Raw genomic sequence first — 24,126 nt, 5'->3', positions numbered from 1 at the left:
TCGTAAGAGACTATACACGTACAAAAGTATTTTATGACAATTTTGTTCTTACCATATTTACATTTATTACATGACATATGGTCTTCGCTCCAGTCTTTTGCGACAGTATTTACATTGCAGTCAGAAGTGTAATGTACAAAGCAAAATGAGCTGCTCATTCTCAACTGTTGACAGTCCAACACGGTCCAACACCATACGCGCCAAATGGGCTTTATGTTATTCCTCTAAAATCATGCAGAAAGGATTTAACAGATTATCTAACTAATCTGGGTGTCAGTGGATCGAAGTCGAGGCTTTCTGGGACACGGATTAACGAGGCTGATGTTATTCTCATAATCAATCACGCCGGATTGCATTCTCTATCAGAGGAAGACAGCCGTGAAATGTCCAAAGCACAAATACGAATTAACAACACATTACCAGAAGTTAAAATCCAGTTGTTCTCACCCATCTCACAGAGGTAAACCAAAACAATTAAAAAATCCTCGTCGGGTAAACAAACAGGTGTCGGAAGAAATATACCAGGAGTTTCAAGTTTCATTTTCAATAGGATCCGATAACAAACATCTCATTCAATTGAAATCAACATTTCAAATATTGTTTCAGCCCTGTGTAACACTTGTCGAAAAGGCCATTCAAGCAGATTGAAAGTGGAGGATGCTACCTCAAAATTTGAGGCAAGCTCAGGGGGGGGGGGGGGGGGGGATTTGCACGCTTCCGGGCAAACTATATTATCAACGCGAGACCACCCGCGATCAGCTCATTTGACTGTGGACGCCGTGAGGTTCGCAACTCCGCGATCCGCCGGCGAATATTTTATAGTGCAAAAAGAGCCAACATCCCAACGAATCTTCCTTTATTCGTCTGCCAGCAGTGTTCCTGTTATATTTAATGTGTTTTATCACCAAAGTATGCTCATAAGGCGTCGTAGGTCACGACAATCTTATCGAACTCGTAAAGACAATAAGAGGAAATCGTGAACTGTTTTGACATATTTATTTATTGGAAAAACATCGGAAGGAAAACGTGCAGTCCACTCGCATTACTAGACAGAGAAAGTTAACGAGAAGCCGCCGAAAATTCCTCTGAACTAAGATTATTTCATTAGCATTTTAAAAGACAGAGCTTATTGAAACCCCTGTTATAAAAAAATGCGCATCGCTCCCGCTGTGCTTGTTTATTTCATTTCGGTACTACATCTACCTAACAGTAACACGCCGCTTTTCCGGTTAAATCGCCTTTTTCATGGCTTCGTTTTGATCAATTCCAACAGAATAAAATTTTACTTCCCGTATAACCCGACAATTCGAGCAAGAGAAGCAATTTATAAAGAAATTAACGTTAGGAAAACAATCTTCGCCACAGCGGTAAGTCGTTCACATCTGACTGATATGACACCAGAAATAACCTACATTCAACAGCAAATTTTGGGGCGAAAACGAGAGGTCAATAGAGGTCAATTCTTCTCATAGCAAACTTTGAGGTTTAAAATGTTGATTTTTGACATCTTTGGCTTTCGACCAGTTACTTGAACGATTCAAAATGCTTATTACCACTCATTGTGAAACAGTCGCTGATGGCGACAAACAAATAAGGCTCCTAAAATTATTTTTATAAGATCGTATTCGCTCGAAGAAACACATTAATCTCATTATTGAGAATTTAACAACATAGTAAAACTGTTTACTTGCCATTTCTCATTTGTGAAGCGAAAAAATCCATGTGGAACTTTGACTAAAAACCACATATTCAAAGCTTATACTGGAAGTAATTCATTCTCAAGCAACGCAAAGAAGTCAAAGAACGATGACAAGAGTGTAAATCCCCCCCCCCCCCACCCCCTAGGCAAGCTTAAGGTGAATGTTTTGAATTAATAGCAAGATTACTTTTCCCTTGGACCGATATATAACTTCTTTATTTATTCGACCCAGAGACAATTTTGTGATGATCCCAGTAGAGGTTAAGAGTTGGGCGTTGCAGATTCTACGTTAACGTGATGTTATTTGCTTATTCTCTGATTAGCGTTCTTGACGGTCCGGCAGCTCCTCCTTCCCATCTCCTATCCTATTTATCAAGGTATCAAAGCGGAGATAATACAGCCAAAACTATTTTTTTGTTAATTTGTTATGTAACTTTTCAACAGCAGCTTTTTTAACCAAAAAGCGCATACTCCTAAGGGCCTTCTGGTGTACATGACAAGCCGGAATGATAAGTCCAACGCTTTTAATAAAAGGAAATGACGTATTCAGTGAGGGCTCTAAGGTGAATATTTCGCTTCAAAACATGTGTTCATTGACAGACCAACGGAACTAGCAAAGTTCAAAATAAGTAAACAAAAGATCGGAAGCAAAAGCAAACATACCCTGGAAAAGGCAGTTATCTATAGGAAAAAGGAAATTCCAACCCAAAGGGGATCTGCAAGGAAATTCTTTTTTCTAAATATCAAGCGCACATTTTCCGTCACTCATCTTTAGTTTATTTTAAAGGTAGAACAATTCCATGACACTGTTTCGGGTGTCAGTAAAACGCGGGGTCGGGGCCGGTGCCGGGGCCGGGGCCGAGGCCGGGGTCACGGCCGGGGTCGGGGTCTCTCTTTTTTTTTTTTTTTTTCAACATCACAGGTCATTTGTGGGTCAAATAAGGATTAAAGCCAATATAAAAAAGTTAAGTCTCTAAAGCTTACTAGCTTAGGATAGGTCATCGGTGACAACACTCGATGCAGTTCCGTATTCTGGCGGACATTGGTTCCGTGAATTGACTATCTTTTATTCTTCTAAGAAACGAAATGAGGCAAAAAAAAAAAAAAAAATCCAAGGTACGAGACAATATATTTCCTTGAACTAACAAATTCTTGAACTAGAATGTGCATAATCTTACTATGAACACCCCTCCCCCCCCCCCCCCCGGTTTTCGACGCCATTTTGACGAGTAGGCAAACATGCTTGGAATAATATGGAAATCCGATGTCAAATAATTTTCATAAAACATCGCTTCTGAAAAATTCATGAATTGGAAACTTCTGGTTCTAGGAAAAGGATTTTAAGAAAAAAATTGGAGGGATTTAGCTGTACCATAAGGCGTCCAGTCTTGTTTTGAACTTTCCATACATTTGTCTGTAAAGCGAACCAGCCGTGAACTGCTACTAAAAATAGTTCGCGGGAAAAAATACAGGGAAATGTATGGAAAGTTCAAAACACGACTGGACCCTTTCTGGCACAGTTACATCCCTCCAAGTTTTTTTCTTAAAATCGTTTTCCTAATGCCAAAAGTTTCCACTTCATGAATTTTTCAGCAGCAATGTTCTATGAAAATTATTTGACATCGGATTTCCATTTCAAGCGTGTTTGCCTACTCGTCAAAATGGCGTCGAAAACCGTGATAAGGCCTATTTACATGTCAGTTTTGATGTCGGCAATGAGATTTTAGAGTTCTCGTAGAAATTTCCCTAATTTATTGACGGTATAAAACTATGAATTTTTCTTTACATTACAGCACAAGTATTTCAAGTATAACAATTGTCTCTCAAGTATTTTGAATCTTTTTTTTTTTTTGTCAGTTAATGCGTCTTTTTCGGAAAGATTTCCAGAGAAATGTTCTACATTCCATTCAAATGCCGAGCTTTACAAAGGAATTCGAACGCATGTTCATTTTATTCTCGGAAATAATAGTGACGCGTGACATGGATTGACTGTAACAAACGAGCACGATCATGGAAGGCGGCGGGGGTGTTCATAGTAAGTTCATGCACATTCTAGTTCGAGAATTTGTTAGTTCAAGGAAATATATAGGCCATGTCCACACGTGTCCGGAAATTTTTTTCCCGCAAATATTTTTTTGCGGATCCGAAAATTTTCGCGTCCACACGCAGCGTATTCGAATCGTTTTCAGCCGTCCACACGTATCCGATTGTATCCAGAAATTTTCTAATTTGTTCTAGTGCACAGTTCTAAAATTCTCTCTCCATTCTTTTTCGATCATTGCGCCATTGATAAAATTGTCCCACCATGTGCTTGTCCTTCCTGGTCGCGTCCATAATTGCATTCGGTGATGGTTCGCTCTTTTTTTTACTTTATGATGCCCACTGTTCATTGATAACAATCTCAAAACATCCTGTCGATCTCTAATGTATTGGTTGTGTAAATTTATCACAGTTGCATTTATCTGAACGCATGATATCAAACTAGAAATCAGAGCAACTAACAAAGAAGCTACAACCTTTCTGTACGCCATGTTTGTTTACAATGCTCGCCGTGAAGACCGGATCCAAGAGAATGACGAGAGCGTATTTGAAAATCTCCGGATACGACCGTCCACACGTATACGTATTCGTATGGGATAAAAAAATTTCCACTCTGGAGAGCGTTTTCAAAAATTTCCGGATACGGCCGGAAAATACGCTGGATACGTGTCGACGCAAGCCGTATTCGTAAAAAAAAATTGCGTTTTCACAAATTTCCGGATACGTGTGGACGACGCCATATTGTCTCGTACCTTGTATTATTTGCCTCATTTCGTTCCTTAGAAGAGTAAAAGGGAGTAAATTCACGGAAGCAATGTCCGCCAGAATACGGAACTGCATCGAGTGTTGTCACCGATGACCTATCCTAAGCTAGTAAGCTTTAGAGACTTAACTTTTTCTATATTGGCTTTAATCCTTATTTGACCCACAAATGACCTGTGCTGTTGAAAAAACCAAAAAAAAAAAAAAAGAGAGAGAGAGAGAGACTTTTGCTTATTTCGCATATCTCTGGCTTTTTACAAGAAGTTCTATGACCATTTATATTAAGGACAAAACACGAACTCCTTTCGCTAAATTTTACAGTTTTTGCTGGCTGTCAAATTTGGGTCAAATTTACCAGAAAAACTAGGACCTGAGGGGGGTATGGAGAGTGGATCTCATATCTCCTATACCAAAACACTTCAAGAGTAAACTTTAGTAAATTTATCCATAAGTCCACCTAACTTATCTATGATGTTAGTATGGAATAATTTGGCCGACCCCCATCTTTCAGCTTTTTCAGATTTTGCCCGGTTAATTCTCAAACATTGACTCTTAAGAGCGGCTTTCCACAAATATCGACCGAAATCAACTTTTGGTGGCACAAGTCAAAAAATCGATTTAGCTCATATTTTGCTCATAGGTAGGCCTTAGTAAGAAACAAAACGGACTGTAGTTAGTTTTTCCAAATACGGCTTCCTTACGCGTAAACAAGCGAAAAACGATTTTCAGTTCAGTTGAGTTCAAAATTCGCTTCCGGTCGGGCGGAATTTTCCTTAACTTTGGCCGGCCGCGTATCAATCCACAGCTAGTCACGGATCATGAAATAACATCTATTGCTTTTCTAGGTCTTCATCTTCTGTTCTACAGAAAAACATTCAAAACTTAGGTTACTTTTATGCCCGAAACAGATCTAGAACAACATGCTATAAATGCAAATTTTTAACCACCAAATTTTCGAACTGAAATACCGGCAATTTTACCCACGGGCGATAACTTAGATTATCATAAAATGACTTTCTATGGCTTCACTGTGTACTTATCAATCATAACATGAAAACAAAACTTTGGGTAAATTATTTTAAGTGACCCGCAGGGCCTCGAATTTATCACCTACCCTGTCGAAAATCTGGCATTCGCATTGTAAACAATGGCGTGACATAGCTGGTGACCGCGAACCACAAAAGCGAACAGAGAATCAAAACATAAGTTTTGGCTATTTTCTTCATCTATTCCCGCTCGATACAAGCATATTAGTGTGTCGACGACGAGGTTTTTAGTATTTCATGATCATTCCATGCACGTTTCAACAAGAATTTAGCATCGAATTCTTCATTAACCCGCACTGGGGTTATTTCTGTACTCTTACCTTCTGAGTGAACAAAACAATCCAGTTTACGAATTAATAAACATTTCTTTCTCTTTTTTTTTTTTTTTGTTAATAAACAACTCGCAAGCTACACTGTTGCGTGACAACCATAAACCGGAAGTGTCAACATAAAGATTTATATGTTTCCGCAATGTCTCATTGTTTCAATGGGGATACAGACGATTTTAAGGGACTAGTTTTCGTAACTAATGTCCGTTTGCTTCCATACTTTCGCACGCAGAATAAATACTCAGAAACGGGCACATTATATTCGAAGACCAACAAAGTTAAATCATTCGTGACTTAATATTGTTGACACAATGTTCTGTTTTACTTCTTTTTCGTTTCTCTCCAGAAAGAAGTCCTTTCCTCTCTGTAGCAACAAGGACATGCTACAGCTCCTACATTTGGTATTTCTGTGTCTACCTTCTCTCCTATTTATCCAGGAATACCGTAAACTGCCGCGGCTTATAAGCCCTGGGGCCCGTTTCTCGAAAGCCCCGGTAACTTATCGGGCGCGGTAAGTGGCCCGTTAAGTCCCCGATAAGTTTACGGGTGTTTCTCGAAACTCCCGTTATTTACGATCCCGGTAAATTTCCCGGTAACTTGCCCGGTAATTTACGGGAGGTCGTGACCTCCCGTAAAGTTACCGGGAAATCGCAAATGTTGCGACACTAAACAAAATGGCGGTCGGAGGCGGACTTTTTTTGTTTAGTTAGAAGACCTCGGTCTTGTCAAAGACGACCAATTCTGGCCGACATGGCTCACTGTGAAGTCATAGAAAGATTCAGGCTTTCAAGAGTGAGAATCGAGTGGCTCGTGAATGAATTTGGAGACGAATTGTGGAGAAATAAAGCGAGAAGCTGCCCGCTGGCTCCGGAAGCAAACGTGAAGACAGGCGTAGTACTATTGTTGTTGTTGTTGTTGTTGCTGTAAGTGTTATTTTAGATGTTTGAAAAGCGCTTAGGGTGTTTGCATATTGGTGCTATATAAATTTGAAATTATTACTATTTTATTGTTATAAATTATAGACCAACGGTGGAAGTAAAAATAAATATTTTGTCATGTAAGCACGGCTCACTCGCCGCACATTATTACTTCGAAATGGCTTCCTTTTTAACATAAAATGGGTTCCTGTCATGCAAAACTAATCCTACAGCAAGCGATATTGTTTTCTTTCTTGTAATGTGCAGAATTTTCATAAGAAAGAGGTAGTTAGAAATCTGACATGCTGCACTAAGATAAATGTAAACATAACCATTGATATAAACAGAGCGATCGCGATAAGAGTCGAATTGTGCGCCGTCCTCGAAATACACAAATGCAGTGTTTTAGTGCTGCATTAGCTAGAGGGATAAAAAATAAGAAGCTTGCACACGATAGATAAATGAGAATAAAGAACTTAAAAATCGTTCCACTTTTCGCAAAAATAGTTTCAGTCGCATTTCAATTGATCGAGCCTTGTTGTATGATACAAAAGCCGATTTCGGATCGGTAAAAATAGTGCTTGGTGTCTGCCGGAGAAGACGATCAAATCACGCCAGTTGAACTATGGCTATTCAATTTTAAAACTTGTATAAGGTCCTTCCTTATTCCCAATATTCTCTATACTAAGGCTGCTAAAAGTAAATTTGTATCAGTACGAACTGTTGAAATAGGCGTTAAAATAGGACACCACGCAGACACTGTTTCCCCGGCGGTCGCCATAGCTTGCTTAGCTTCATCTCTTCTACAACTTTGAAGGAATTATATACTGATCCTGACTATTAGTTTGATGCTCACAACAAGAATTCATGATGATAACATTCATAATCCTTTTCAGGTTCTACTTCGCATCAGGGAGCTTCCTGAAAGTAATGGCCGATACCATGCATGATGCAAAATAGTGATCTCTCTTGGCTGCCCCCCTTTAATGACACGAAAAAGTTAAACTTAGAACGTATTGTATTGTCCTTCAAAAAGCATGAAGACAGTTTTGTCTTATCCATAACCGTGCTTTTCTAGAATGAATCGAATGGATTACGTGTAGTCCTAAGTCGTTCTCCTTCTCTTTCGAACGAGCGTGAAGCTTCTATTTTACCGGGCCCGGAAATTATCGGGAAAGTTTACGGATGCTTCGAGAAACGCATTATCGGGCCCGGTAAAGTTTCCCGATAACGGCCCCGATAAGTTAACGGGCCCGGAAGTTACCGGGACTTTCGAGAAACGGGCCCCTGGTAACTTACCGGGCCCGATAAGTGTCTTTGGTGATAGATGTTTCTCAACAGCTAAGCCCAAATCGTCATTGTCTTGATAGTTTCTGCCGTTGAAAACATGGCCCTCGTTCGCTGCATCTTGAAAACCATAACATGACTTGTGCTGGTCAATATTCTTTGTACAGGACACACTCAGGACAGCAGAGGTACTATCTCTCTGGACCTTGTTCTGTCTCTGCGTGTAAACGAACATGGCCCACCAACTATCGACTTAAAAGAACAGCAAACTTCCATGCTCGCCGTTTTGTTTACAGTTCCTAACTGTTTTTCCGGTGTAATAATAATTCAATTTATTCATAGGTCCAAAACTGCCACGTTCAAAAATCTGTTTAGTTAATTACGTTTATCTTCACACAAAGAATATTTCAGGATTTTAAAGCGCAGCAAAATAACATTATTAATAACGCGAGTATTGACCACTATCTTGGTTTCATTAAATTTGTTACGGTTTTTATTGTTATTACTTTTTCCATTAAACTTTCAGAATTCTGTGTTGTTTTTTGTTGTTGTTATTGTCGTTGTGTGTGCGTGTGCTTTATCGCGTATATTTCACGCAAACGATGCAGTTTAACATAACAGTCGAAACTTTTAATCAGATTAATGTAGAAATCTGCTGCGGTTAACCTATTTCTAGTTTAATTTATCCATGGCAGTGATAAAGAAAGAGGGAAAGAAATTTTCCAATTATTTGTTTTAACACAATAATATTCAGCCACAATAACGAATTGGACTCCGCATCAGAGCGAACGGATACTCTAGAATTTCCATCTATAAAAGCAGCCGCAATATATATTGGTCAGTAACGCTACCGAACTTTCGATTCAAAGATTTTTCTACTGCGAATGAAAAATGCTTCCTTTTAAAAATGTCGCTTCATTTTTTTCAAATAAGAAAAACTATATGTACCCGTGACAGTCTGTCACGCCATCTTCTTTGCGCTTCGATCGCCAAATCTCAAGCTGAAATGCTGATAAATATGAAGCCTAGCGGGTCATTTATTTTCATTTACCCAGAGCTTTGTTTTTATATTATGATAAATAGGTATACAGTGAAGCCATAGAAAGTCATTATAGGGAAATCTAAGTTATCGCCCATAGGTAAAATTGACAATGTTTTAGTGCTAAAATGTGGTTGCTGAAAATTTGCATTTATAGCATGTTCTTCTAAACCTATTTCGGACGTAAATGTAACGTAGGTTTTAAATGTTTTCCCGTGAAGCAGAAGAGGAAGACCTAATAAAGCAATAAATGTCATTTGAAGGTTAGTAACAGTCTGCGGATTGATACGTGAGCCGTCGAAAGTTAAGGAAAAAACCATCCGGCCGAAAGCGGACTTTGAGCTCAACTGAGACAAAATCGTTTTTCGCATATTTACTCGAAAGGAGGCGGTATTTTGAAAAACTTACTACAGCTCAGTTTGTTTCTCACTAGGGACTACCTATGAGCAAAATATGAACGAAATCGATTTTTTGACTTGTGCCACCACTTGGTCGATATTTGTGGAAAGCCGCTCTTAAGCTGTCAGTGTCCGAAGCACTCGAAATATGAAATTAACTCCGTGGACTTATTGAGTGATAACATTTGTCTCCTGAATTAATCAACTTAAAATGGTTCAGATTTCGTGTTTCAGATTTTGTTTTTGTCGTAGTTTCTTGCTTGTTATAAATATATATATATTTTTTTTTACTTCCGCATGTTAAGTAAGCAACTTTACATGTATGTATTTTTTTTTTCTTCAAGCTCCTTTGCTTTCTGGCTGGAATGTTACGATTCATAACACAACCTTTTCAAGCGTGTTTGTTCAATGGACAAACCTGACAAATATCTTAAACCGCCAAGTTCTTCACTACATCGTCCTGTTAAACAGAAATAATGGCAGCGCTTTGGCCAATAGAGTTGCGCGTGGTAACCAATTAACCACGGAAATCACTGGACTTAAACATTCAACAAATTATACATTGGAGGTTTTTGGGATCGATGGGCTAGGAAACCTCTACAAAACACCAGACGTGGATACCAGGACAAAGAACGGTAAGGAAAACAATGATTGTCTATCAAGCTTTATGTACATGACCTACCGTTTCCTGCTCGCAAGAGAAAAAATAAATTGTTCTATTTGCATAGCAGACACAAAGATTTATTCAACATTTTTTTTTTTTTTAACCGTTTAGCAGATTCTCGTATTGGAGTAAAAGTAAGGAAAACAATGCCTTTATCAAGCTTTGTTTAAATGGCCAACCGTTTCCTACTAGCAAGAGCATGAACAGTAAAATGATATACACGGAATCTATTATCATTTCATTAGAATATACAGTCGAACCTGTATTGAGCGGTCACCCTCGGGGATTGGCTAAGTAACTGCTTAATACATGTTGCGCAGAATACACGTTAGGGTCGAGTACCAGCCACAAATCGAGCTTAGACACACGTCAGACACAATAAAGACGGCATTTTATAGAACATTCGATGACTTAGTGCACAGTTTATGCCAAAAGCTCTCACAAAATCACTTACTTTGTTAAGAAACTGTACAGCTGCATAATAGGCACAACTATGTCACTTGCTTTCGGCTCTATAAAAACAATGTAAAAATTTAAGATTATTTGTTGCCCAAATTTGCTATATGACTTAAAATCTCACATGAAATATTGTTATGCTCTAGATTTTAATTCATACCTACATTCCCCCCCCCCCCCCCCCTCAAAAAAAAAAAAAAAAGCTATAGCATCACCGAGTACGGACATTAATTGTTTGACTAATTAAATGCAAATTAATTTCGAAAGTGAAATATATGAAATTCATACATTTGAACTTCGGGAAGATGGAGGTATAAGTGAAAAAGTGAATGACCATGCAATTATGTACGCAACTTATGCAGTTACGGAAAGAAAACTTGAAAAAATTCCATCCAAGCAGTAGAACACTGCAGCGGTATTGCAAATGTCATGGGTCCATTGATTGCCTTTGCTTTTAGCCTGCGTAGCAGTCGTTTCCGTTTCCTTCAAGCCAAGCGGGGTAAGCGCGCGAAGGCATTGGGCAAAAAAGTAGGAGCGGGGGCAGGGGGGGGGGGGGGGGGGGTGAGGAGGGGCGGGAAAGGAAAGGAAACGCCTGCCGCTGAGCCCAGACATTTTACCGAACGCCCGCTCGTCATCGAACGGGAGGCAATGATGTATTACCATTGATCAATCGTCTGTCAATCAAACTCATACACCTTATTCCAAAATGGCGGCTGCCTCAGACGATCTGGGTCGAGTAGCACGAGAGCGAGGCATCGAGGGCTACGATTCAATGTTTACATGTTTTCATTTGGCAGTATAGTCAGAAATATGCCTCAAAACTGTTGTGTTCCCGGGTGTAAGAAAAAAGTTTACGAAGAGGATGGCGTTAAAATATCCTTCCATAAGTTCCCTGAAGACAGAAAACTGTTAGGAAATGAATAGTTGCCATCCGAAGAGATGTTCGCAAAGAGTTTAGAGTGACTGATCATACGAGGGTTTGCTTAAGACGCTTTAAATCGAGTGATTATCTCACATTACTTACAGGCCGTAAAAAAAGGATGAAACCGACTATATTTTTTTTGGAAGCAAGGCTCTCCGGTAAAGAGGAATTCCCTGAAGAAAAGAAGTCCTGTAAAGCGAGAAATCGGGGCGAAGGGGTCGGAAACAAGTACCGCGAACGTTGGGACGCGTGACAGCTGGTGCTATAAACGAAAAGATCGACAAAACGTCCGATGTGCTGGAAGTCGACGATAGAGGCACGCAAGATGAACGTATGTCTGAACTGGAAAAAGAAATAGAGGAGCTGAAAAACAAGCTTCAAGAAGAAAAGGAGAAAACAAATGCTCTAGCAATTCAGCTGAATGAAATGAAACAACAACTTGTCAATTTCACAACACGGTACGACAACTTTGAGAAGAAATCTTAGTCTTTAAATCGGTTTAAGAATGATAAGTCTATAGAATTGTACACTGGATCCGCCGATGCCGATGGCGGAATATTTGATGCGTTGTACAATTTTTGTGACTCTGGTGAGGATGGCGGCTGAAAATATTCTGAGTTAAGATTCTTGTTGAGATGTCGCGGAGACTCTTGCAAAGGAATGTCAACGAAGGCACAGCTCGTAAAAAGGTAAGACTAATTCTTTCATCAGAGATGATCGCTGTGTTCGTTATATACAGAATCAGGATTTTGATTTTTGTTTCCAGGGCGGAGGAATATGTATTTGCAATTGCCGCGTTCGCGGTACTTGTTTCCGACCCCTTCGCCACGATTTTTCGCTTTACAGGACTTCTCTTCTTCGGGGACTTCCTCTTTACCGGAGAGCCTTGCTTCCAAAAAAATATAGACGGCACTCTCTGTCGGTTTTAACATTTTTTTACGACCTGTAAGTAATGTGAGATAATCACTCGATTTAAAGCGCTTGAGCAAACCCTCGTATGATCAATCACTCTAAACTCTTTGCGAACATCTCTTTTGATCACAACTATCCATTTCCTGAACAGTCCTCTGTCTTCAGAGAACTTATGGAAAGATATTTTAACGCCATCCTCTTCGTAAACTTTTTTCTTACACCCGGGGACACAGCAGTTTTGAGGCAGTTTTCGGACTATACTTCCACATGTAGACATGCAAACATAGAATCGTGGCCCTCGATGCCTCGCTCTCGTGCTACTCGACCCAGATCGTCTGAGGCAGCCGCCATTTTGGAATAAGGTGTATAGACCAAAACGACATCCCGTTAACCGTTTATCAGATATGAAAATATGGCCGAGGCAGAAAAGAACTCACTCCAGTGTCCTTTCCATTTCGAGTTTGCTTTGCTTTGGAAACGACTAAACTACTTTCGAAGGGATATTCGTTTAATTCAGTTGAAACCGAAGCCAAGGACTGCTTTAAGAGCGAATGTATATTAACATCAAGCAAAATCAAAATTCCCGGTCACGCTCAAAATATAGTTTTCGTTGCGCTTTGGTTGGTAGGTTTTATCGTCTCAACAAACATGGTGTCATTCGTTTTTCGAAATCCCGCCGGAATCTTTAAAAAATTAAGAAAATTTGTTCTGGCTGTCGGCGGTCTCAAAGACACGACAAGCTGGAAGCAAAATTGGCTGGTCTGAAGCGAACAAAGAAATTTTTATTCAAACTCTGTAATCATAAATAGATTGAGGAGGCCTCAAGTAAATACTTTGCAGGAAATTTTATTTCTAACCACGATCTGTAAACGAAGTTTTCAATATTTAGAACGACTTTGTATTTCACGCTACGCGAAATACAATTTTATCCTGGAAACGCGAGGTAGTATTTAGCCATGTGGGACAAGCTCATTCTGTCTGTAATTCCAGCTGTAAGCAAATGAGTTGATATTCTAAAACATAAGTAAAATTTATCTTGGGTAATTTTATCTACGCTTTGTTAAGGCGACGTAAAGTTCGAGAAAATCTTCTAAAATACTGCAACTTGAAATAAACAAGTTGTCTGCCGCGATTCTGTTTTCGCTGAGATTTACTAGAAGTTAAAATGATTGGTTCTCATTTGACAATTGACGTTTACAGTGTAGGCCCCAAGGGAGCAAAGCCATTTGGGGGCGTTCGGTAAAATGTCTGGGCTCAGCGGTAGTCGTTCCCTTTCCTCCCCCCCTCCCCTCCCCCCCGCTCCTACTTTTTTTGCTCCTTTTTGCCCAATGCCCTCGCGCGCTTACCCCGCTTGGCTTGAAGGAAACGGAAACGACTGCTACGCAGGCTATTTTGCTTTTCAAACCATGACATCTGTGATACCAGTGCAGCGCTCTACCGACTGCATGAAATTTTGCAGGCTGCATAAGATGCGTATACAACTGCGATGGCCATTAACCCTATGTGGGTTGAGTTTGTTGTTGTTGGTTCTCGTCTCTGCTCCGGGGGATTTTCTCCGGGTTCTCCGGTTTTCCTCTCTTCACAAAAACCAACATTTCCAAATTCCAATTCGACCTGGAAACAGTGGAGAGAAGAGTAGAGCCACTACGTGTACTCCACTGCAATTCCTATTTATTATTTATTTCATTATAAAAGTTAAAACATGGATATAGTGGACGTCATTAGTGTTCAGCTCGTTGAACAATGAGATATTGTTTGAGAGATCGTTCGAAAATGGTAAAATTAGCCAAATTCATAAGGTCATTAGGTAGCGAATTCCTGTTCTTTGTTCCCTGGTTGAAAACCGCTAACCGCTTTATGTTGATTCGGTAGGGTAGAGACCTATAATTGGAAGCGTATATTAATATGTAGCTTTGTATTTGTTGATTAGTTCGGAAAGATGTTAAAAACTGCCAAGAAGTAGTTGGTAATGGTAGCTCGGGAGTAGATGAAATACGCTATTATGAGAGAGTTGATGTTAAACATCTCCAGATCATAGTATTCTTGAAAAAAAATCCGAGTTTGTGCTAGGAAGCCTTCGTGCAAGATAAATCGTACAATATATATGAGTGAGGTTCAAGTTGATAAATTAATTTGTGAGACGGAACTAATCAAGCAAAACTACTGACACTACTAAGTCCTAGTTTACCCGGTAAGAGTATTCCCAGTTCAATATTCTATTGCTCACGATCAAAAATTCGTTACATTTTTTTTTCTATTTCATCAGTTTGTGGTTCAGTTGTAAACAACAGACTAAGAAGTCCTGGATATCCAAGGAGTTATCCAAATAATATGAACTGTAGTTATCGGGTTTCTATTCCTTATGGCAAGCAGCTGAGCATTTACTTTTGGCATTTCCATTTGGAGAGCAGTTCATCTTGTAGGTAAGAGCAAAACATGCTTGTTTGTTGATGGACCAAGCTAACTTGCTTTTTTGAGGTTTCAGGTTTTATGTATTTCCACGTTTCAAAAATATTACAAAAATATAAAAACCCGAGTGGGTTTTAACAAAAACTCATATATACCTATTCTAGAAACTGAATGTCTACTTACAATCTATTCAGTCGGCGAACACTACTAAATGGAGAGTAGGATTAAAATAAAATTAGGGGTGTTTACATGAGAACGGTGTAACATCATTCCGGTACGCAGCGAGTCACACCTTTGCGAGTTCATCCCGGTTACAGTACCGGAGCGAGACTTCCATTCTGGTACGAAAACGTATTCCGATGTCGTGTCAAGGCCGTACAAATTCTCGTCCCGGCGTGAAATCTCTCTCCCGAAAGCATACGTAGTTTTTGACATCTGATCCATTTTTTGCAATAACTGTCAAAGTTCCCGCGCATTGATTGGCTCGTAACTATTGTCTATCTGAGAGTACAGACAATAAAAATGACGTCAGCTGTAACGCGCGCGCTTTCCCAACGAAAAAGTAAGCCAATTCCACTTGTACTTTGTCCATATTATTGCAAAAAAACAAATCGACGGCAGTTTTCTATGATCCATACTCTTACAAACCATAAAATGACGCCATCAAATGTTCAAAACTTGGCAGTGGAACCACTCGCCTGCGGCTCGCTCCACCTGAGTTTTGATCATTTTATGACGTCATTTTATGGTGTTAAGAAAACTTCCGTCGATTTGTTAAATGTCGCCACAATCACAAATTTGTCTACTTAAACACAAGTCGGCGGCATGAAGTGTCCCTCCATGTAAACATGGAATATCTTCATGTAAACACAATATGAAATCACAAAGTCATGCCGGTATGAAACTCGCACCGGTGCTAGTTTCGACAAGTAAACACCCCTTAAATTTAAATGAATCAGACAGGAAGAAGGAAAAGAAGGAAATTGGGCTTGTGCCGATCTAAGCAGGGAGTCGTTTGCAGGCTCCAGACGTAAGCAAAAAGGCTTTAAATTTCATTCTAAAGCACTGACGAGATACAGCATTCTTGATGCTTAGAGGTATGTGGTGTTCTTGAAATCAGCAGCAACAAATATGACGCTCCATAATTGGATCTTGGTCTATACAGAAAAGATTTTGGTTCGACCTCGAACGTCGGTATATTATATCGCCGGTTAACATCTCCAGCATTTTGAAATTGGGAGTAGAATATTCTAGGGAGTAAATCATGTTGCATGCTTGTAAATAAGTTCACCCAATCGTAATTTTGTGATTTGAGATATATCCAGTATTCCTAAACTATCAAAAAATGGCCTACTGTGACTTCACGAGTCATCGACCCTTTGAACTCTTTTCTTTTCTTGTGCAAAAGAAATAAAAAATTTAATAGCTTCCTCATGAAACAGTTCAATATGACAATAAAATCGAATAGTTAACATTTCCTTAAACAACTTTTATTATGTCATGGACTATCAAGGCTTGAAAAATTGTGCCATGAACTGAAATGACTTAAAGGTCCAAGCATTCAACTAAATTCCTTTCAGGTATCAGCGTAAGTAAAGAGCCTTGTCAGTCTGGTGTTATTCCCATCACATTTCATTTGTCAAGTCGGTAATTGATATCCTGTTCTCTGCCAAAAAGGTTCCTTTGTTTGTCTTTAGACAATGAAATTTGTTAATTGCCTCTCTCCTCCAGATCTCCAATTGGTAAAAGGGCACCCTCCCAAATGCCAAAATTTAGAACATAACACCACGAAATCCTGCAAAAATCTGAGGTCAATATCCCTTGAAATATCTAAGATCATTTAGCGCAGGCCTAGGGAAAGCTAAATCATCACAAAAATATACTATTTTCCATAGATACGACTATTTGAGGATCACTAATAACAGATACCAGACCATTGGTACGTACTGCGGTGTGCGCACTGGAGAAACCGTTCGTGTAACTGGGAGCTATGCCATGATATATTTTCATTCAGACGGAAGTGTTCAATATGGTGGATACGACTTATCTTTCTCTTATGTTACCGCTTCCGGTAAGTACAGGGCAGATGTTTCTGTTGAACTGTGATATTTTTCATGTTCATTGTCTCTCAAGGTGGTACTCGATTATTCCTAATCTAAGAGATGATTTTGAAATAATACCCTTAATACTAAATGCATTTGACTCTTTAATTGACACGAGAGTGTAATTTAAAATTTTGTTTAAGGAATTAAAGTATTTGCCTCGCGTTTGTTTCCCTCTTCCCCTTAAACACGTGCGCTGTCTACACTTTATGATCCAAATTGTGTAGCAGTTTGTTGAAATATCTATGTTAAAGAACCCCAAGCTTGAACGTCCGGAGAGAAATAAAAGGCAAAATATGGCCAGCGACTGGCAATGAAGAGCGCAAGCTGATACCTTTGACAAAAATAAGGGTCATTTCACATTGTGTTAAATCAGATGACGACTTAATAGTTGCTATTCATTTCCAGAAATAAGAAACACAGAATTTTTCCAAGAGGATTTAAACAATATCTAGACTTCCAACCGCGTGTCCATAGAATACACAAAATATAGTCTCTTCTTCAGCAGACCAGTTTTATTACGCACTGCAAAACTTTATCAATGAAGTCTTTTTTAATATAATTCCATTTAATATTATGTTTTCTTTACCTTCCTCTACAGTGCCTTCAAACACGACTCAAATACCACACACAAGTCCACAACCAAACAGTAAGTGCGATTAACTGAGTTACTTTTGTTAAGGCCCGCACATGCAATGACGTGGGATAAACGGGAACGTAAATGCCGATTGACTGATCACCAAAGATCGTTGCAGTCATAAAACTAAATAATCGTCAGCAATTGGGTCGAACGCAGGATATGTCCACATTTTACCTCCAGTAGCCATTTTTTTGTTTGTTTTTTCAGCACGGGTGAAACAAATTTATTGAAAGCACCTGTTGTAAGCATCTTTGCATGCTGAAATTGTATGTCGCCTTTTAATGCAAAGAAAGATATTATGATACCAAGACACGGTACTAAGGTGCTGGCTAGATCACGTGATTGGATATTTGTTTTTATGCGTCAAACACTCTTTATTATATGGTCTTTCGCTGATGTGCATCATGATCAGTGGTAAAAATGCCTTGTGCTTTTAACAGGTTGTGGTTCTGTGATAAACAACGTATTGAGAAGCCCTAGATATCCAAGTGATTACCCAAGCTCCATGTACTGTGTTTACCGGGTTTCTATTCCTTACGACAAGCAGCTGAAGATTTACTTTAACTATTTTCGTTTGGAGAGCGATTCGTCTTGTGCGTAAGTACAAATATCAGCTGAGTTACCCCAGTTCGATTATGTTTGGGAGGGCTAATTTTTCTTCGTTGGGTGAGAGGAGCATGGTCAGTTACATCATTGTATAGTCAGCTGATTAAATGATTAAAAGAACTGTAAATGAATGCAGTTTAGCTAACGTTTACTCAATAAAACATCCCTGTTTAACGAAAGGTACTTCTGTTCTACCAAATTGCACAGGATTACATCGGTGTACCATGGTCAAGTCGTTGCTAGTAGCCATAGCCATACATTATTGATATGATGTGCGTATTACATCTTGGTTTCTTAGTGGGTTGTTCGAGCCCTGTTCTCGACAAGAGCATTGTTTCGTCTTAGTACACTCAAAGCTTTTTGTTACATGTGCACATTGTCTGCTCAAATTAAGAAATGCCAAGGTAATCATGCGATTTTATAGTCATTATAGTGACATGTATACTTGCTGTGATCAGCGCTACTTAGCAAACTTGCATCGTGGGTGCAACAAATACACCATTAATCCAAGAGCCAAAACCACTCTCAACAATGAGTATCTGCCTCGCTTATTCTATTGGCACAAGAAGAAAGAATTTAACGATTACTCTCTTTGAAAAAAATATGTTCTTCCTCTTTTTTTTTTCTTCTGCAGATTCGACTACTTGAGGATTATGAATGACAGAAACCATACCATTGGTACATTCTGTGGCTCGCAAACTGGAAAAATCGATTATGTATATGGGAGCCGAGCTGTTATATCTTTTCGTTCAGATGGGAGTGTTCAATATAGGGGATACGAACTATTTCTCTCTTTTTCTTCTCGTAGCGATAACAGTAAGCTGGCACTCCTTTTGTTGTTGTTGTTATTAAAAACAAAAAAGAAATATTGATCTCAGGTATTGAAAGCTATTTCCAAAGTAAATATCTGCTTTAAGTCTACAGTTAGAGCCGTAAGTCGAAAGCCAATTAGGGTTTTGTTTAAGGATTACACGCGTGTACTAAGCAGCACATTTCTAATGATTTGAACTTCCGTACCCTCCCGAGCAAGCCTATCCAATCAAACATCAAAAGCTCGCGGAACATATTCAAACGTTTAACAGAGATATTCATAGCTAATACAATAAAAACGTCAGTTGAATTTGTAAGCAATTAGACAGCCAACCGCATACAATGCATTGAATTTTTAAAAATAGCCCTATCATTCTCTCTTGACGACGATATCCCGAGGCCAATCATTCAAAGGTATTTAGATTCTACGCCGAGTAACAAAAAGAGCGAACTTGTGCCCAGCCCGTCGAATTTCCATGGCCGAAAGAGGAGAGAGACCTCTCGTGCTCAACGTGACTCACGGTACATATCCCTATATCCTCTAGCAGAAATCGTAGGAAGTAAATGACAATGACAATGCCACCCCTCTTTCTCCATTTAGCATCATGCAACTTTGATTCTGGATTGTGTCCTGGCTGGCGTCAGTCTTACTCAGATGTCTTTGACTGGACACGGCATTCTGGCTCAACTCCATCTTCTGGTACTGGTCCCTCTTCAGATCACACAAGCGGATTAGGTGATTATTTTTCATTAACAGGATACCATTCCATTCCTGTCACGAAAATGCGCCTGCCATCAGCATCTAAGAAATTATCGAACGCGAGTCTCTGAACACAAGTTTGTGGGTTAAATTCCCGTCGAAGACTATTAAGGCGAGGGAGATAGTGAGGTAAAGACACTCAGTTGCGACAATGGGAAACTACAACATGAACGAAATGTTCGTCAATTAATGGACGTGGTAGCTCCTCTCGAGGAATTTCGCCACGGAAATTTTCGGAGGCGCTTTCGCTTTTTGAAGAAATCAGTGATAAGTGTGGTATAAAAGGTGCCCATATGTTCGAATTTTCATTCTTTCCCACCATCTTTACAGTACTTTGAAATCTCATGGCTTGGAAAACCACATGGAAATGGCGATCTAGTCTCCAATTAGGGACTAATAAAGAAACCACTGAGTACCTAAAAGCCTGGCTATGACCACCCTCAATATAAGCTTTTGGTCGGCTTGGGAAGAATGTCCGAAAGGAGTCTGAGTGAATGATAAAAAACTGACAGTCAAAGAAAATTCGCTCTTTTGAAACCAGCGTTATTTGCAAACAACGTTAAATGCATGAAGAAATGAAAAAAATACTAAACGTGACGTAGGATAAAGTCAAAACAATACCACGACTTGCTAAGCCATCGGGGCTAAGTTTTTCCTCGTCTACTGAAGCCTCTATTTAGTCTCAATCCAGGTTTAACTTAGGGTTGTCTAAATAACTGGTCCTACATTTTTTTTTCCTTATAAAATAGTCAATAGCGCTCTATATGAATGAAAAAATAATTCTTTATCTTTGCTTGGTTTTAGGGTACTATATGTACATAGAGACGTCATCTCCCAGAGGAAAAGGTGATAACGCAAAGCTTGTACTTTCTGTGCCAGGATATGGCGAATTGGCCTGTTTAACGTTCTATTATCATATGTATGGAGAAGCAATGGGATCTCTGATTGTCTTAAGTGGAAATACGGCAGTTTTTAGTGCATCAGGAGATCAGGGCAATTACTGGAGAAGAGCCACAAGGACAATACGTTTAAAATATACTGTGAGTTTCTTTGGCTTTGAAGCCATGAAAATCTATTATTTCTATTTGCCGTGTCATATTATACTTTGTCGTAACCCTGACGGGGGTGGCTTCGGGGTAACGAACGCTTGCCAAAGGTGTCACCCCAGACTCTAGTGGGCGGGGTCGTCCAAGTCCCGTAGTAGGCTGATGAAACCTGTCCTACTTCAGTGTCCATTAATTATTATTATTATTATTATTATTATTATTATTATTATTATTATTATTATTCAAGGCAGTGTAAACTTCTGGATGCCCAGAACCCAAGCAAACGATGGTTAGGCGGCAAACCGTAGCCAACCGCGCGAAGACTAAACCGTAACAATTAATCACTAACTTCTAATGAAACCCCTAAATCCTAATGTTCACTAAGAAAAATAATATACACGTACTGAAGCTCTAAAAATGGGTGAAATCATAAAGCCTTAAAAGTTATTATCCAATCAATCGGTCATCGATTGCTTGACAATAGAGTTTACCACTGATTTGAAGAAAATCGGTGAGTAGGTATTCTTGTATAGTGTCTTAATTATCAAATCTTAAAATTCATCCTCTCGTCTTACTCATGTGCAAGTCGTTTCTGACGCACCTCTTCCTCTGTTTTTGTCTTAACATAATCAGTTATGTTCAACAGCATTTTATGTAATGTTTGAAAAACGAGCAGGTGTGTTCCATCGGGTTTGAAACCACGAGGTGCAGCAGAGTGATTTTAGACCCGATAAAACACATGCTGCGAGTTTTTTGAACGGCTTCAAACAAGTTCCCGGAAAAGCGTGTGTCAATAGAAATTAGAAATTAGCATACGAGAAAAACAACCCAAACTAATGAAGTGTTTTATCAGCTGATGAAACACCGCATGCTAATAAGGAGGAGGTTTATCGATATAAAGTCACTGCAACACAACATTATTCGCTACTGATAATAATGAACACGAATCCACGCCAAATACCCCAGCTATGTAGGTATAATAAAATCTTTTTTTCCGCAGGTAACATTTGAAGGAGTAGCAGGATCTTCTTTTACTAGTGATATAGCTATCGATGATGTATCGATCACAAATGGCAGCTGCTTGGGTTCAACAGCATTCCCGACTACAGTGTCTCAAAGGCCACCCTCTAGTGTTCTTCCTTGGACTTCATCGACTCAAAGCCCACCTCCCAGTCTTCCTACTTGGACGTCGCCGTCTGAAAAGCCATCACCAGCAGCTACTACTTTACCCTCAGGTTAGTCACCAAGTTCTGAAGGTAAAAATACAAGGAAAAATGTTTCCATCTTGTATATCATTTACACTTTTGACTGCACTGGAATCAGCTCCGCGTCCGATCATCCCGTGTTTTCTTGTTCTTTTACCGTAAAATGAATTTAGATCTAGAGTTTCGTTAGAAAGACTGTTGAGGTACTGAATGACTTTTAACTTTCATAATGGAAAAAAAAATCAAAAAAAAAAATCACACAAACACAAAAAAGTGAATTAAAAAAAAAAAGTTGGGAAGGCGGGTACAATTTTTGTACACAATACCAGTCAGCCAACACGCATGAACACATGTTGATGACAGTCCGGTTCATCTATTGGCCAGGTTTCTTTTTTCAAACTTTCGATCATCTTCCAATCTTATTTTTCCCCTAGTTCCAAATTCATCCACGTTTCCTCTTTTATAAAACAAAAAAAAAAATAAAAACCATGAACAACTATGAAAGGTTTGTACAGCCTCACACTTTTTTTGATCACGTGAGACCTCGAAGAGTTCATGTCAAATAACTTTAACCTCAAACTCTAACTTCAGCCTAGTTGGATATTGTTGTAAAAAGAAAAAAAAAGATTAACTATCCTTCAGTAGCAATATATGAGACAATAGAAGTGTTCGATAGAAGAAACTGATAATGTATAGTTTTTATATACCGAGCCATTCATTCTATAGTCCCCATAGTTTTAATTACCTTACCATAAATCCAAGAAACAGAAAATAATAATAATAATAGCCAATTCAACATCAATGTTACCTAAAACCCCAAAAGGTGTTGTTTGAAGACTAAATCAAGCAAGAACTCTGGACAAGTTTGCGTTGGACGAATATCTGGGGATTGAAAACTGATACAAAGCAAAAAAAAAAACCTGCGAACAGGCTTCCCAGACGCGCTGAGACACCTTCTCTCGGCGCCTTCCGCTTGTTCGCAGGATAAGCAAAAACGAGCTGTTCTTACAGGTAACAAGAACTCCCTAAAGGCATTACACTGTATCCGAAGCATATTAATTTTATTGTGTGTTAATTGAAGACTACATATGTCAATTCAAGCAGACTGTTGCTATTTAACAACTAGATTATGAGCTCGATATTTCTTTTTACCACAACTGTTTCTTATCTCGCAATCTGATTGGCTCAGTTTCCGTTGTCGATAAGAGTCTAGACAATGCTGCTCGCGTCAATCAGCGCGCGGAAATTTTGACAGTTATTGTAAAAATTTTCTTTGACGTTGATATTGTGGTAAAAAACAAATCGAATGTGGTTTAGTGTTGTCTGCACTCTTATCGACAACGATATTCGTCATCACAGTGGTCAAAATTTGTTGTCACTCGGCCACAACAAATTTTGACCACTGTAATGACGAATATCGTTGTCGATAAGAGTACAGACAACGCCAAACCACATTCGATTTGTTACTGAAATCGCGTGATAGTTGATGAGGGCGATACCCGAATCAACTATCACGCATTGAAATTGAATAATCGAATAATCTAATTGTTTTATAAATCAACTGGTTGTTCAAAACTTGACAACAAGATGGGCTCACTTTTTTATTGAACAATGATATAAATAGGTCACACCGTCGTACACTGTTAGGCTATTCACTCTGCTCACTATTTACATGAGAATAGATAGTGAGTAGCATAGCCAATAAGAAAACAGCATTCGTAATAGAACGCTGGTAGATTTATACTAATAACGGCTATAGTGTTTGTAGCTGAAACGTTTCATCTATCTATCTACCCATCCATCCTCAACGTCCGTCCGTCATTGTGTCTGTGTAGTCGTTCGAATCATTTTTATTTTTCTTATTTTCTTTCCCAGGTTGCTCAGATAAAATCAATTGTACCGTAAGTGGGAATTTCTGTATGGATTTTGTCAACTTCACAAGAGAGTTCTGCCCCAAAACATGTGGCTTCTGTGAAGGTAACAGACTGATAATAATGAATATCATTACAATATATACATGTGACTCCCTAAATCGAAGTGTCATTACCCGAAGTTGTCTTTAGACAGCTTTTTCAGT

The 24,126-nt window shown here is 39.1% G+C and overlaps 1 protein-coding gene across 3 annotated transcripts in view; it reads left to right on the top strand.

Annotated features, from left to right (window-relative positions):
* Nucleotides 1-24,126, top strand: part of LOC146489125 (uncharacterized) — a 119,347-nt gene that overhangs the window by 88,482 nt on the left and 6,739 nt on the right. For 2 of the 3 annotated variants that reach the window (XM_085105810.1, XM_085105801.1), the window contains exons 39-48: nucleotides 9,862-10,152; nucleotides 14,738-14,894; nucleotides 16,776-16,951; nucleotides 17,584-17,631; nucleotides 18,063-18,219; nucleotides 18,863-19,044; nucleotides 19,640-19,774; nucleotides 20,603-20,838; nucleotides 21,845-22,079; nucleotides 23,925-24,026. In XM_085105810.1, coding sequence (XP_084961936.1) covers nucleotides 9,862-10,152; nucleotides 14,738-14,894; nucleotides 16,776-16,951; nucleotides 17,584-17,631; nucleotides 18,063-18,219; nucleotides 18,863-19,044; nucleotides 19,640-19,774; nucleotides 20,603-20,838; nucleotides 21,845-22,079; nucleotides 23,925-24,026 — 1,719 coding nt within the window. The remainder of the gene's footprint in view (nucleotides 1-9,861; nucleotides 10,153-14,737; nucleotides 14,895-16,775; nucleotides 16,952-17,583; nucleotides 17,632-18,062; nucleotides 18,220-18,862; nucleotides 19,045-19,639; nucleotides 19,775-20,602; nucleotides 20,839-21,844; nucleotides 22,080-23,924; nucleotides 24,027-24,126) is intronic. The other variant, XM_085105818.1, reaches the window with a different exon arrangement.

This window comes from Pavona decussata, unplaced genomic scaffold (assembly GCF_977016875.1).
Source record: "Pavona decussata unplaced genomic scaffold, jaPavDecu1.1 SCAFFOLD_6, whole genome shotgun sequence".
Lineage (NCBI taxonomy): Eukaryota > Metazoa > Cnidaria > Anthozoa > Scleractinia > Agariciidae > Pavona > Pavona decussata.
Note: the sequence above shows the minus strand (reverse complement) of the source record. Positions and strands in the feature narration are given on the sequence as shown.